This window comes from Ammospiza nelsoni, chromosome 11, assembly GCF_027579445.1.
Source record: "Ammospiza nelsoni isolate bAmmNel1 chromosome 11, bAmmNel1.pri, whole genome shotgun sequence".
Classification (NCBI taxonomy): Eukaryota; Metazoa; Chordata; class Aves; order Passeriformes; family Passerellidae; genus Ammospiza; species Ammospiza nelsoni.
In genome coordinates this window covers 14,464,148-14,479,751 of record NC_080643.1, presented here as the reverse complement: position 1 = coordinate 14,479,751, position 15,604 = coordinate 14,464,148, and the positions used below count along the sequence as shown (strand labels likewise).

At 51.8% G+C, this 15,604-nt stretch overlaps 1 protein-coding gene across 1 annotated transcript; it reads left to right on the top strand.

The window, feature by feature from the left end:
* Positions 1–194: 194 nt before the first annotated feature.
* GLYCTK (glycerate kinase) lies at positions 195–15,400 on the top strand. The gene is made up of 5 exons (XM_059480241.1): positions 195–275; positions 8,570–8,952; positions 9,319–9,470; positions 11,285–11,460; positions 12,070–15,400. Exons 2-5 carry the CDS (start codon positions 8,663–8,665, stop codon positions 12,967–12,969), a joined length of 1,518 nt encoding a protein of 505 aa, XP_059336224.1. The 5' UTR covers positions 195–275; positions 8,570–8,662; the 3' UTR covers positions 12,970–15,400.
* Positions 15,401–15,604: the final 204 nt, after the last annotated feature.

Sequence of the window (15,604 nt, the reverse complement as noted above, 5' to 3'; positions counted from 1 at the left end):
GGGGCCGCGGGGCCGGCGGGCTCGGCGCGGTCAGGCCGTGGAGAGGCGGCTCCCCCTCATTGTGTCCGCCATCTTGCGGCTCCGGCGGGGCCGCGCGGGACACGCTGGGAACGGGAGGTGCTGAGGGGGCGGGCGCGGGGGCTGCTGGGACGGGGGAGGGCGGGGTGGCCGGCGGCCATATTGAGTGTGGCAGGAAGAGCAGAGAGGCCCGCGCGCTCCCGGCCCGCCGCGATTGCCAGCATCTGCCACCGTCCCCGCCGCTCCCGGGGCCCGAGGTGGGAAGGGGCGGCGCAGGGCATGGTCGAGCGGCTGTGGCGGGGCCGGGGTTCGTTATCCGTTATTTGCCCACCCGCCCGTGCCGATTGAGGCGTAGGGGGCCGGGTTGAGGGCATGACGTCATCCCGTAGAACGGGCAATGGCTTCGCGCCGGGGGGAGACCGTGACTTCCGGTGCGGGGCAGGGCGGGCTGCGGGCCGTGAGGGGCCCGGGGAGCGCGGGACGGCCGCGCCCTGTGCGGGGTGTCCCCGTGTGATGTTGATTTAAGGCGTCTTACGGGGTTTCCAGTGGAAACTAGAGAGAAACGCACTGGTCGGCAGCCGGCTGAACGTGAGCCCAGGCGTGCCCGGGTGGTCTAGAGGGTCAGTGGCACCTGGCCTGTACCAGCCATAGTGTGGCCAGCAGGAGCAGGGCAGTGATTGTCTCCCTGTCCTGGCCACTGGCGAGGGCACTCTTTGAGTGCAGTGTCCAGTTCTGGGCCCCTCCGTTCAGGAAGCACATTGCAATATTGGAGCATGTCCAGAGAAGGGCAGCAGAGCTGGGGAAGGGTGTGGAGCACCATCATGTGAGGAGCAGCTGAAGAGCTGTGGGTGCTTACCCTGGAGAAAAGGAGGCTCAGGGGTGACCTTATATTCTCTACAACTTCCCCAAAGGAGGTTGTAGCCCGGTGGGGCTTGGCCAGCTAATCAATGACAGGATGAGAGGACACCGCCTCAATCTGTGCCAGGAGAGGTTTAGGTTGGACATCAGGAAGAATTTCTTCACAGGAAGGGTGCTTAGACGCTGGAATGGGCTGCACGGGGAGATGTGGGGTCACTGTCCATGGAGGTGTTCCAGGAAAGGCTGGCTGTGGCCCTATGGGGTCAGGGTGGCACGGTCGTGCCGGGCCATAGGTTGGACTCGGTGTCTCAGGGTTCTTTTCCAACACAGGGGATTTTGTGCTGTGCCGGCATCTCGGCAGAGCCCGGCAGGAACAGCCTCAGGGCAGCCCAGGTGGCCAGGGAGTGTCAGTCAGCTGCCTCTCCTTTGAATCACACTGTGAACACTTTCTCACCCTTCCCCTCCCACTTTCAGCCCAGCAGTCAGCACATTTTTATTTCCCAGTAATCTTTATTCCTCTAAAAACGTGTTGGCAATATTACAGCAACACCACAGCTGTAGCACCGTGCTCCTACACCACGTGGGCTCTCAGGTAAAGGTGGGCAGCACACACTTAAGCCTTTGAGAAACACACCGTGGCTTTTGAGGATGCTGCTCCAGTACACACACCTTGGAACTGCTTTTTTCTATCAAATCCTGATGACAGGCTCAGTGTGCATGTTTTAGTGTATTTCTTACCTTAAAAAGCTGCTCTTGGACTAGCTGTGAAAATTTCACCCCACGAAGTTTGCTGCTATTTTAAATTTAGAAACCAGCAGATCTTGTCACTTTGATCCCGCAGAAACACAATCAAAAGAAAAAAATGAACTGTAGATGCCTTCCTGAACGTTAATTGCATTTCCTCTCAAGGTGTCCAGAATAGAGTTTGATTTTGCTTTTGGATCCTGTTGCCCTCCTGTGGTCAAACCTCAGCAAGTCCAAGGACTGTTAAAGCTCTGCACGTCCTTCAAATGAGCTCAATTATTTTGTGTGCATTTATTTTTGTCTGATTTAGTGAATTGTTTCTTTTCTCAGAGTCCTTGTCCTCGCTGTTTGCTTGCTGGAGCTCCTACTTACATGTTTGAAGATCTCATCCTCTCACACTGCTGTGGGTTTGGCTCTCAGAATGATTTACCTTTTTTACTTTGAAACAAAGTCAAGACTTTCACAGGGGAGTCCAGGGATACCAGAACACGCCCTCATTCCTCCCGAGGGTCTGGGGTCAGCTGCCCCTTTGTTAGGCCAGTTCAATACCCACAACTGATTTATTTTCCTGTGATAAGAGGGTTTAGAAAAGCTGGGAATGTCGTGCCTCCTGCACACTCTAAATTGCAGGATCAGAGCCTGGATTATCTCCTGCAGGCCCGGAGGTGACTCACCAATAACATCATAAGACAATTTACTTCAAAACACCTACAATACTTAGCTAAGTTTTAGAGTTGTATAACACCGTGGGTTGTTGATTTGATACTTTGTCACTTCCTTTTTATTCTTCTGCCTTTCTTCCTAATCGTTGGAACTTAGTTTGTCAGTTTATACCAAGCTGGAATTTAGCTGGCAGGATAATTGGATCTCCTAGAAAAATGTCATATTAAGTAGGAATTATGGATAATGCCCCTGCAAAATTAGTTAATGGAAAAAACGTTTAATTGCTGCTTGGGTAATATCGATCAAATGCAGTTATTCTGCCTATGCATTTCTGTATTAGATACCATGGAACCTGCACAATACAGGCACTTGTGCTTGCTCAGCAGCAAAAATTCACACTTCTCCCTGCTGAGGGCCCTGAGGCTTCTATGGGCCCCGACCTTGAGTTTATCCCAGTTCCTCTGGAAGGTGCCTCCATCAGCAGTTCCCCAAACTCTGTGCTGCTCTCTGGGTCCCTAATGAAGCTGTGGGGCAGCACAAGCACCAGCAGAGCCCCTGTTGATGACCAGCTGTCAGCTGGACCCCGAGCCATGCTTTCTGCCCTCTGAGCCCCGTGGTCAGGCTGGTGTCCAGCTGGGATTGCCCAGCCCACCCTGCAGCGTGCTCACAGGAATGATGTCAAAAACCTCAGCAAAGTCCAGGCAGTTCACATCTGCTGCTTTCCACCTTCCCCACAGCCTCTTGTCTCAGCCCAGAGGGCAGCTGTAATTGTCATCCTGTGACTGATTAAGATTCCTGGCTCTTTCTCCTCTTATGTTATTTCCAGCTGAGGAGCTCATAATTTTTCTGTTATTAATCCCAAAGACCATGACCTTGTATTTCGCAGCACTGAATTTCAACCCCTTTCTACTATTCCAGTCCTCAAGGCTCGCAGCTTTTCATCTTCTCTAGAATACTGTGATCCTTCCCTGGATTTTAAATGACTCTCATCTTTGATGGCAAGTTGACTCAGAATAGGGAGCTTGAGAAATTACAGCATGAAAGGAAGTAAACTTGGCATGGGCTTGGCTTCGGGGTAGTAGTGTTCTGTGTTGAGCTACAGAAGAATTTTTAGTGAAAAATTTTTCTTCCTTGCAATCCCCAGAGCATGGGAAAATCATTTCCAAAAGGTATATAGGGAGTGAAGGGAGTGTGACCTAGAAAAACTAGTAAGATGCATATGTCAAATCCAGTTAATTTTTTTTTTGCTAATGATACTGATCTATATATATAAAATGCTGAATAGAACACTTATCTTCCCTGTGTTTGGCCTTAAGCCACATTCCCCATCAAAGGCAGAGAGACCCTGTTGACACTTTCCTGGTGAGTAAATCAGTCATGAGAGCAACATATTTCTTTTCCGAGCAACATATAGAGAGCCATGTACTGGAAACGAGGACTCCTGGCTTTCCCAGAGCTCAGCATATTCTTAAAACAAAGGTATCCAGGCTCCATCCTACTTTCTCCCTTGCCTGCCTGGCAAACCCTCTGGTCTCATCATACTGCTGCTGACCACCCTGATACTTTTTCCCACTTATGGATGCAGTGAGAGGGGGCAAAGGGCCCCTCACCGTGTCCCTGCACACCCACACGTGCACTGGACCCTTCATAGCTGCCCATCCTTGCTGCAGACATTTTCTCTTTTGCCAGATGTGAATGAGGCAGTGCAGTAATTTTATGCAAATCCATGTGCAGATTAAAAAATTAATCAAATTCTGAAATTTTCATTTAAAGAGATTAGTCTTGAAAAATCCCCCATCTAATCCTCCCAGAATAGTGACTTGGAACAAGCCTTCAGTGCGTTGTTTCCCTCCTGGGTTTAGTGCATCTCCTGGAAAATTTTCTTGTAATGCTTTTGGGACCATGTGGAGCAGCAAGCTTGGGTTTGAGCAGGGCTCACCAGGCGAATTAAAGTTGATATATCAAATGATAGAGGAGATGTGTCAGTAAGTGGGAACAGGGGAGTTTAAGGCAGTAAAATCTCCACTTTGTTGTACTTCATAGGTAAATTCCCCTGGTGATGCAGGAGGAATTGCAGCAGGGAGCCTTGGTGAGCCTGTCAGTAATTTACATGCTGAGAGGCCAGGAAAAAGTCACGCAGCAAGAAAAACGAGGAACAAGAGACACTGCTAAAACTTGCTGTGTCTGGGAGTTTACTGCTGTAATCTGTCTCTTAGAGCTTGAGCTCAAAATTATCCTCCAACAACTGGGGTTTGATCCAGTGCTATCTCCAATATTTTCCTAGCGCCTCGGGGATTTTGAAGCTGACCCTGTAGAAGGTGTGCCAGCCACCAGTCCTGGAGGAAATCCAGAGGTATCCTGACAGCATTGAAACTAAAGTAACTTAGGTCCCTGTTCTCAGTTAAATCATGTATTCTGGCACAGCATCCTCTGATCTCACAGCACCTGAAATGCTCAGGATGTCTGTGTGGTTGGGTTGGCCTGCAATAAGCTCGATTGCCCCAAGTTCAAAAAAACCACAAGCTCAAGATGCAAATCCTTGAACAAACCTCCAACCACAGCAGCTGGAACAGCTCAGCTCTGCCCAGTGATGCCAGACTGGCCCCTAGAAAGGAGTAAAGGAGTATTTTTCTAGCTTTCAAGTACCTGCCATGGAGTGAGGTGCTGGCTCATTTTTCTCACTGCATGGGCATGGCCAGCTCATTTGTTCAGTTTTCTTCCCCAGTGTGCCTCCAAGTTTATGGCTCAGACTCTGCCCTGCTATGTCCATGCTTTTGGTCTCTTGCCACCATCCAATTTACTTGGCAGCTTTACCACATTTCTGCCCCTACTGCTGGATTCTTTCTGTCTCCCTCTGACTTTGGCTCCTTGCCTGCAGAATTGCTTTAATTAAAAAGTTAATGAAAGGTAATGCAAACGAGCATTTTGCCTGTATTTTATCACAGTCCAGCTCCTTCCCCTGCCTCTTTCCCAGAGAAGGTGAAAATGAGAAGCTGGGGTTTTGCTGCATTTTGGTGTGAGAGCTAACAGTGGAAATTTCTACAGGCTTAGGAGGAGCCCTCTGAAGAAAGGGCTTATAATGGTGTGTGTAGATTATTATAAGTGCGTAGATTATTCATGAATGAAAGCTGAGGAAGTTTTCATTTAAAGGGGATTAATCTAAACCCCTTACAATCCTCCAGCTCTCTTTGGAACAGGCAATTCTTAGCATCATTTTCATCCTGAGCTTAGTGCAAACTTACAGAAAACTTTTCAAAAGACTATATCCCAGCTCCACATTATCCCAACCAGGGACAAAGGGAAGGTGTGAAACCTGAACCTCACTTGTGCCTATAGCTTGTCACCTTATATCCATACAGAAGAGGGCTCATTCATCCTTTAGTGATTTTCCTGAGAAACTGGGGAACTAAGATTAGTGCATGAAGTAATATGAGTCACATCATCAGCCCCTTCTCCCAGCCCAGATTCCTCACAGCCAGCAGTGGGAAGAGGAAAAGGCAGGGATGTGAGGGTGTAATTTCCCCTCGTGCAATATGTAGCAGTTAACAGGCAATTACACCACTTCTAAACCCACCATCTGGGGAGGGAGCATGAGAGCTGCCATTTGGGTTATTTTTCTTTCCACTACTGCCTGTGTTTTGGGGTGATATTCAGTTCTCTTGATCTTGTTTTTAAAGCCTTAGTAAAATGAGTAGGAGTTTTATTTTTGTTAATATCTACAGTGGATTCCATAGCACTGATTTATAGCTGTTCCCTGATGACATTTAGTACCCAGTGCCTGAGACTGTATAAATAAATTACATAAAAAGGGATTTGTGGTATCATTAGCAGCACCCCCATTCCAAGGGGAGTCTCCACTGAGCCTGTATGTCTAATCAGAGCTGACAAGGAGCAGAGTCACACACTGAGACATCCAAAGCAAATGGATCTGTGCCAAATTCAGCTCTCTGTTGCACTGGCATAAAGTTGGATAACCTCAGAGCACTAGGGGGTTTTACACTGTATTTACTCTGCCTTTACACCTGTGCTCTGAGATCAGTGCCAGGCAGTGAACCCCAAAATCCTGAGGTGCAATAGAAAGGCACTTGCTGGCTCCCACAGGCTCTGGATCAGGCCTCGATGGTTAAAATATAATCTGAGTTCAGAGTGCAGAAAACAGATTACATGCTGCTATTGTACTGAAATGCTTTCCAGAGTAAGCATTAGCAGTATGTACACAAGTGCCAGATGAATTAAGCTGACATTTAGTTTTTCCACCTCCAGTAGGAGAGGACTGCCTTTAAAGAACTCCTGCCTGCTGTGTGGTGTCTGGAGCTGGAGCTGCCAGGAGGGCACGTGTGACAGAGCCACGGCTGCAGGTCTGCTGGTGCTCAATTTCCCCGGGCTTCAGGGTCAGCGGCGAGCAGAGACATCAAGGCAGAGACAAAGCCTGTTAAAAACTTTGGGGCTTTATTTTCTTAAACTCCCCTGCCTCCCTTTAAGCTTTTCTTCTCCAGCCTTTTCTGCAAACCCTGTATTGCAGCTCAGACGAGGTGACCTGGGGTGTGATGCACCTCTGCTTTGTAGCACCTTCCTCTGATTGCACAGTGCCCGGGGCCAGGTGAATCAGAGACCTGCTGGGAGGAGAGATGCTTATCTCAGTTCCTGAGAGGTGCAGGGCTGACCTCACTGCGGCCCTCAGTTACTCTGGCCCTCACTGAAGTGGGGTCAGTGGTTTCAACTGCTGGCAGCATCAGCTGCCATGAAGTTTAAGTCTAGTAACAAAGTGGTCAGGGCACCCTGTCTTTTGTTCTCCTGTCTCCTCGTGGTTGAAAAGCCAGTCCTGACAGCACCTAAAGGGAGTACACATAGGAAGTTAATCTGCCTTGGCTTTTGGCTTTAAAATCTGTTCCCTAAGCAATGAATCGTTTACTACTATCCTTGTTCTTAAGGGTCTTTCCCCACGTCAGTGATTCTTGGGGTTCTTTCTCTGACAAACTTTTGATTCTCTTTATAGCCTTACCTACAAGTCCCTTGTCCCAATATTTCAGTGTTCCTAAGTTTCAATGCCTGAGAAGGTGTGTAGAGGTTTTCTCTGTAGATCTTTTGGGTCCCTGCAGCAAAATAAGGCAGATTTAGACCCGGAGGAGCTGTTGAAAAGCTTGTCCAGCTTAATGATTAACACCTTGCAATGCTAGGGAGTGTCAGGACAAAGAGACCTCTGGACTCCTGAGCTCTCCTAAAAGAAGCCCTTGCACAAAACACATCCATTTACTTGAGAGAGGATTAACTCTCTCTCAGGGAATTTCAATGGGTCTGTGATCAAGTGTGTTGCCCTGGCTGCTTCAGCCTCCTGGCACCCTGCCTTAAATGCCATGAGCAGGAGAGATGCAGATCACAAGGATCTTTGATCCTCAGAAACCAGCAGTGAACTTGCTGCCAGTTAACAGAAGGAAGGAGAAATGCTGGGAGGGAATAGATGTGTGTGTGCCGGCAGGGGCCACCTTTCCTCTGTCAAGACAAGTATCTGCCCTTGAGCGGCTGAGATTTTTTGGTCCATGCACAGATCTGTTGCAGATAATGCTAATGCTCAGTGGAGAGCAGCTCAAATGAGCTTTCACAGACACGGCTTTCACAGACACTTTGCGTGGATATGAAGTCTTATTTGGGCTCTAAATGTGATTTTAATGGATAATGAGGAGTAAAAGAGAAAGGTAAATTAAGCCTTGTGTTAATTTGTTGTTTGGTGAGGAAACCTCATTACTGGTCTCTCTGTGGCCACCAGCAGCAAGGGATGAGGCAGCCAGCAAGGCTGCTGTTTCTCCTCAGTCCGTGTCTGATGCTGCAGGGACACATGGGGCAATGCACAGCCAGAGGGTGACATCAGCATTTGGCTGGCATGGGGAAGGGAGTTAATGTAGTGAAAAGCTGTTCCACCCAGATGCCCTGCTCTCTCCAGGACAGAGAGCAGCTTCCACAGTTTGGAAAGGTGTCAAACGTTAAGCAAATAGAAATGATGGCTTGCCAGTGGCAAATCTACAGTGATGGAGGAGCTGGCTGGCAGAGCTCACCTTCCCTGCAGGAGGTGATGAGATTGCAGGGGAATCACAAGCTGACAGATAGTTTGAATGTGACACTGTCCTTCCCTTCCTCCTGCCTGGGGAAAAGTTAGAAAATGCTGCTTGTATGACACCTTAATCTAGGGGAAACAGGAGCTAGAGTTCCACAGTTCATGTTTTGACCTCTCTGTTCTTTCAGTGACAGCCCTGTCTCTTCTACTAGCAAAAGTGTTCACTTTCCCTTGCAGGTCGGAGGCTGCTGGCTGTTTCGGCCCTTGGTGGCAGGAGTGCAGAAGCCACCCCACAAGGCAGAGGGGCTCAGCCCGGGCAGCCTGTGCCCCATGTCCCTCCGCGAGCACGCGCTGTCCCTGTTCCGCGGCGCCCTGGGCACCGTCCGCCCCGCTCCCATGCTGAGGAGGGCTCTGAAGCTCCAGGGAGAGGGGAGCCCTCAGCTGCTGGTCAAGGGCCAGGCCTTTCCACTGAAGAGGGACCACCTGTACCTGGTGGGTTTTGGAAAAGCTGTGCTGGGGATGGCTGCAGCAGCAGAAGAGATCCTGGGAGAGCACCTCACTCGGGGGATTATCAATGTGCCGCTGGGGATCCAGGAGAGCCTGCAGCGAGCAGGAATGCAGTAAGGACTGTTTCTGGGCAGTTTTGGGGAGCAGGGAGGAGGGGTATAAGCTGCCAGATTTTTCTCTGTGGGATATTGCTATGAACACCTTAAGTCCTTCTGAGCTGCCCTTGCTTTGCTGCCCACCTCATCCACCCCTCTGTTCTCATCTTCAAGCACCATCACATTCCAGTGACACCAGTAATGCAGCTCACCTCTTGTGCTGGGTGTGCTGCCTCTGGCTGTGGGGAAGAGACACTCAGCAAAGGCCTTGTGTCCTGGTCACTCCCTGTATGCCACTGGTACCCCAGGCACCTGCAGGTGACAGCCTGGCTGCCTGTGTGGGTGCACAGATCCGTGCTGTAATTGCCTCTCTTACCTCACCAGGGAGATGCTGCTGAAGCCACACAGCAGAATCCAGGTCATCGAAGGTGCCAAGAACAACCTCCCAGATGCAGAGGCTCTGAAGGGAGCAGTTGCCATCCAGGAGCTGGCTGAGGGTCTGACTGCAGATGACCTGCTCCTTGTGCTCATCTCAGGTAGTGTGGGGATCCCAGGGAGTGGGATCTGCTGAGGCCCCCAGCTGCCTGCCCACCCCTGACCCTGCAGCAAGGGAGTGCTGTGCTGTGCCAGCCCCTTCAGCACAGCCACTTGCACCTCTGATTTTTCCTCTCCCTTCTGCCATCCTTCCTCCAGGCATGCAGCAGGGGAGAGCACAGGGCTTCCTGCTGCTGCCTCCCAGCACTGGAAAGAGGCTGAGCTGCACAGGCTGGGTCCTGCAGCTGTGCCACCACAGTGAAGTGGCACCTCTGGGCACAGCCTGGCAGCTGTTCCCACCTCTTGGCAAGGAGACACTTTCTTCCTGCCCCCTCCTTACCTTTGGGGACGCAGACTTGGAGAAGCAAGCACTTGGTAGATTTGCATGCTCAGCCTTTGTGCAGGAGCGTGAGTCTGAAAGCTGAGCTCTGGGACTGACCTTTCCCAGGGCTTGGCTCCTTCCCAGCTAGTGGAAATGAGGCCTCCAGGTAGCACACAGTAAGCTGCATGCCTTGCAGGGGCAGCCCTGCACACCCCCAGGGCTGGCTGGTGGCCCCCAGGCTGTCCCCAGATCCAGGGCTGTGCAAGAAGATGCATCAGAGGGATGCAGTGACATCACCTCATCCTGAGCTCAGTGGCAGAAGCATGCAGGGGCTTGGAGCAGCTCTGCAGAAAGGCCTTGTTCTCCTCTGCTCAGTGTTTATTCCCCTGTGGATGCTGCAGCCTGATCCAGTACAGAGAGAGCAGTGCCATTAGGCAAACACCCAAGTGACTGGAAGCTAGCTGTGCTTTCTGGGAATTCCCCTGGGCTTCCTCCTGTCTTCTGGCTCCAGGGATCTCCAAGAGACTCCTCAGCCCTTCAGGGAGCCTGTGCAGGATCTCCCCGTGGCTGTGACTCCCTGTGTATGTGCACTCCCACACAGCAGCCGGTCCCCAACTGCTCCTGCCTCTCAGCTAGATCCCTGGCTATTGACTGAAACACAGGCATTTGCATTTGTTTTTCTTGCTCATCATGTTTTATTGATGCTGATTTGTCTCAAACCTCTGAGCAGGCTTTGCATTTTGACAGTAGCATTCAGCTGTACTTCTGTGCACGTTCACTCTGTGCACAGACCTTGCTCTTTTCTCCTCTGTATTTTCAATCCATTCCACTTTTCCATTAGAACCTTTCCTTCTTTTCCACATTTCCAATGCCTGCTTGTGTCAGACAGAATTCCCAGCAGTGAAGCTATCACCCTGGACTCAGTGTGTGCTTTGTCCTTTGCATTACTGTCCCCCCTTTTCTCTCCTCCCAGGCCTAGATGAGTGCAGTTCAGCAGTTTCCAATCTTGCTGCATCCCTAGCCAGTGTTTTTACACACTGTCCTGAATAAATGGAGCCACCACAGCAGGCAGTGTCCCCATGTGGCCAGCACTGGCTGCTGTGTGATCCATGGAGGCCATGGCTCCCTGCTCACACACCCAGGTGACCCCTCAATATCAGTGTGAGGAGCCAGCTGCAGCCCAGTGCAGAGGTGAGGGTGGGTGCCGTCCCTCTTCTGTCACCCCCACCACACTGCAGGCTTGTGGTGCCCCCATGCAGCCAGGCTCACACTGCCTGGGTGAAGTGTAGCTGACTGCAGAGAGTGCAGCACAGCAGTGATTCAAACCCACCACTGAAGATGACTGAATTCCCCAGAGATGTTAGCTTAGGTCCCCAGTCACCTCTGCCTTCCCTCCAGACACCGGTGAGGGAAGAGAAAAGGCTAAAGCCTTGCTCTCCTTTGTCCTCCTTCTCCTGCTATCCTGATGTCCTTGCCATCTCTTCTGCATCCTAGGGGGTGGATCTGCCCTCCTGCCTGCTCCCATCCCTCCCATCCTCTTGGAGGAGAAGGAGAAGCTCACAAAGCTGTTGGCTTCCCGAGGAGCTGCCATACAGGAGCTGAACATTGTCCGGAAGACTCTGTCCGTGCTGAAGGGTGGAGGGCTGGCCCAGCTGGCACATCCTGCTCAGGTGACCAAGGGAAAGCCCCTGTCTGCCCAGACATCTCCCATCTACCCTTAAAACACAGGTTTAAATCAGCTTGCCAGGTTTTTGTCCATACTGAGTGAACAGCTTTGCACACTGTTTTGGGGCTCTCTGGCTGAGATTTCACTTTGGGCAGAAACTCTCAGGGAGACAGAGCTGGGAGAGTGGGAATTCAGACTTGGGAAACATCAGCCATCCCATCATGCAGACCCCAGCCCACAGCCAGCAGGCACTTCCAAGTGTTGGTGCTTCAGCACAGTACTTTCAAGGCTGGCCCTGACCCTTGGCTCCCCTGGGGGCTGTTCTCAGCATGTCCCATTGCTGAACCCACACTAGGTTGGGCCTGACAACTGCAGTGTCACAGGTTACATCTTCCAGCATGATAGTCCAGCTTCAAAGGGGACTGTAAATCTGTGGCTTTGAGAAGGGCAAGGTGACACTCACAGGTCCATTAATTGAAAATGGGTGAAGCCCTACCCTGTTTCCATCTGCTTTGATGTGGGGATGGCACTCAGAGCAGTGCTTATGCCAGGGCTCTTTTATGGTCACCTGTCTTTGCCTCCTGCAATAATCTGTGGGCATTTCTTTCCACAGGTGGTGAGTCTCATCCTGTCTGATGTGATAGGTGACCCCCTGGACATCATAGCGAGTGGGCCCACTGCTCCCAGCTCCCACAGTGTCCAAGACTGCCTCCAGATACTCACCAAATACAACCTGCTGCACAACCTGCCCAAGTCAGTGGAAATGGTCCTCTCCAGCTCTCCCACCAAGCCCACTGCTCCAGAAAACTACTCCCATGTTTCCAACATCATCCTTGGCTCCAACAGGCTGGCTCTGGAGGAGGCCAGGCGCCAGGCTGAGGGCCTGGGCTATGCAGCCCTGGTGCTGAGTGCAGCAGTGCAGGGGGAAGTGGGCAGTGTAGCCACCCTGTACTGCCAGCTGATCCAGCTGCTCTGCCTGGGCTTCAGCAGCCTCGCAGAAGGGCCCCTGGGGGACGAGCTGAGGGGCAATCTCCTGCAGCTGGAAGCAGAGCTGCAGATCCCAGGCTTGCACCTGGAGGAGTTCCTACAGGCCCTGAGAGGATTGGGGCCCGACAGACCAGTCTGCATCCTGGCTGGTGGAGAAACCACGGTCCAGCTCCAAGGAACAGGCAAGGGAGGGAGAAACCAGGAGCTGGTCCTGCGTGTGGGGCTGGGGCTGCACAAGGCCCAGGCCACAGGAGCCAGCAGCCCCCAAGGGAGGTGTGAGATCCTCTTCCTCAGTGGGGGAACAGACGGGCAGGATGGGCCAACGGAGGCAGCAGGAGCCTTCTGCAGCCCAGGGCTGGTGGCTGAGGCACTTCAGGAGGGCCTGGATGTGGAGGCCTTTCTCAGGAACAATGACTCCTACACGTTCTTCAGCCAGTTCCAAGGTGGGCATCACCTCCTGGTGACAGGCTTGACAGGCACCAATGTCATGGACATCCAGGCCATTTTAATTAGAGCCACGGAGTGATCATGAGAGCTCCCTCTGCAGACACCCAGATGCACTTAATTAGAAGCAGGAGTAAATGAGAGCACCAATGCTGTGGACAAATGCAAACTACTTAAATTAGGGCTCACTGTTGAGGCTGCCAGTGTCTTTGACAGAAAGAATCCACTGTGTAGACACATGAGTGAATGTCCACAGCAAAAACAAGCACTTCTAATTGGTGGGATCAGAGGAAGGTAAGGGGTCACATTACAGAGAAAGAAACTGGATTTAAGGCATGTGACTGCTCCAGTTAATTTAAGAGATGTAAGGAAGTTGAGGCCATTTGCAGAGCTACCATGGAGAGCCCTTGCTGCAATGTTGCACTTGCAGTGCCCCCAGCTAAGAGCAGCTCAGCAGTGGGGTTTTAGGGGTCCACTGGAGCAAATTACAGCAAGGCCTGCTCACATGAAGCATGGAGCGGCTGGGGGGATGTGCTGGGAAGGGGACACCCAGCACCTGCTCCACAAGCCAGCACAGTGCCCTGCAGCTCTTCCCACAGCAGGGTACTGAGATGACAGAGACCCAGGCCCAGCAGGATGCACTGCCAGGAGTGTGGCTAAGGAGCACGCTGGCAGAGAGAAGTTCTTGATACTGGCTGGGTGGCACAAGCAGTGCACAGTGACAAAGAGGACAACATACCTTCCCTGTACAGTGTAAGGATGGGGATGAATGAAGCGCAGTGACAAGCCAGCTGTGTGGAGTCCTCCTCCAGCCTCTTTCCCTCCACAGCAACATCTTCCCTGCTGGTCCCTGTTGGGAGAGCCTGTGTGCCAGCAGCATGTATGCTATGAGCTTTCATGGTGTAGTTTTCCAACTGTAGGAAACTGTCATGCATCCAGCCCGAGCCACTGACCTTTCCTCTGCACTGAGGCAGAAGTTGCTGTCATTCTGATTAACTCTGCTAATTCCACAGAACAAAAGACAAGGAAACCTTCGTGCTCAGCTCTCCTGACCCATACTGCTGAGCTGATCAAAGGGCAGATCTGCCAGAGCTGTGCTCTGACAGGGAGCTGCTCCCCCCACATGCACGAGGACACTGTGGTTATCACGTTTTTGTCACCTACTGCAGTGTGGTATGTGGGAGAGCAGAGATGAGCTCGGTTTCCCAGGACAGGGAGCTCACAGTGGGGCAGGATTTCAGGAGGGCTTTGCCTGCAGCAACAGGCACACTGACGGTTTGGCTGGGTATTCAAAGGGCTTTAGCTCAGCAGCCAGTATGACCCAGCACGTCCAACTCCTTTTGAATATCCGTCTGTTTGTTACAGAGCCTAAGTGGGAGCTGAGCTCCTTTGAAAATCCAGCTCTAATGTAATAGGACACGCTTGACTCAGACTCTTTCCAGACAGACCGACCTACTCCGTGTGCCTGATCTCATCGTGTGACATAAATACACCCTTGTGCCAACAGCCTGTGGTGTCTCACTGAACAGTCACTTGTTCTGCACCCCACTTCAAGGTGGATCAGAGGGTGGGGTTTTGTGGAGGATGCAAAACCTCCTATTTTGGTTTTGAAGCCAGTACCTAACAAGTAGGGATATCAGCAGGACCATCATGGGGCCTGCTGTCGATGCCAGGCTGGCAGCTGGACATTCTGGGCTACAGCCCAGGCTCAGAATAAGGCACAACCCTGGGAATTTCAAAACCCCACTCTTGCCCGGTGGTTTAAACTCATCCATGCATCTCATTTGTCCTCAGAGTCTGAAGGTCTTTTGTAACATGCCTGAACTTGCTCACAGTGGCAAGCAGCTCCCAGATCTGCTGGGGAAAATCTGCCAAGCGTTACAGAGCTCGCTGTGCCCCCGTAGTGTCAGGGGTGGTTGTGCAGGAGAAGCTGCTTTGTGCTCTGTGTTTTTCTCCAGAGGTCACTGGCAGGTCGCCTGCACCGTGCCCAGCAGGGCAGCTCCACAGGGCACTAACATGGGCAGCCACACAGCCACGAGTGTGGGCTGCAGCCAGGACAGCTGGGCCATTCTGCTGGCTCCAGAGTGTGCTGGGTGCTCCCTGGGCCATTCTGCTGGCCCCACAGCATGCTGAGCCCTCCCTGGGCCATTCTGCTCCAGCAGAATGCAGAGTGACTCCCTTTCAGGCTGGGGTGCCTGGCAGAAGGGTCACTGCAGCAGCAGACCAGTGTTTTAGCCTGGGCACACTGCCACCACTGCCACAGGGCCACCACAACCCACTGCCCACAGCTCTGCCACACTGCTGAGCACCACCCTGGACTTGGAGCTGCTGCTTGTGCTGCCTCCCAGTCAATTCCAGAGGACCTTGGGCTAGTGCTGGCTGGCTTCTCCTGGGAAATGCCTGCTCCAGGTAGCCCCAGCAGTGTCCTTGCTTCCTGAATGGTGGCTTTTCATAACGATTAAAGAGTGTGTGTTGGGGAGGAGAGAAGTCTAATAAAAGCTTTGTTGAAAGGATGGAGCTGTTTGAAGTGCATTTCCCATCTACCTTTGCTTGGCTGCCATATATGGATTTTTGTTCTTGTCCTTTCTTTCCTAATGAGGAGATAACAGGCCAGGGGGAGGTTCAGCAAGAACACCCAGGCTACAGAAATACTTCTCTGATGCTTCTGCCTGGATAACTCAAAGCTCCATTTCCAAGGGGTTGCTTTGGTGGACCCT

Bases quoted from the DNA above. Each gene is read 5' to 3' on its own strand.
- GLYCTK (XM_059480241.1), top strand. From the start codon at position 8,663: ATGTCCCTCCGCGAGCACGCGCTGTCCCTGTTCCGCGGCGCCCTGGGC. The intron at 9,471-11,284 runs GTAGTGTGGGGA...TCTGCATCCTAG, and splicing joins GCTCCTTGTGCTCATCTCAG to GGGGTGGATCTGCCCTCCTG. The intron at 11,461-12,069 runs GTGACCAAGGGA...TTCTTTCCACAG, and splicing joins AGCTGGCACATCCTGCTCAG to GTGGTGAGTCTCATCCTGTC.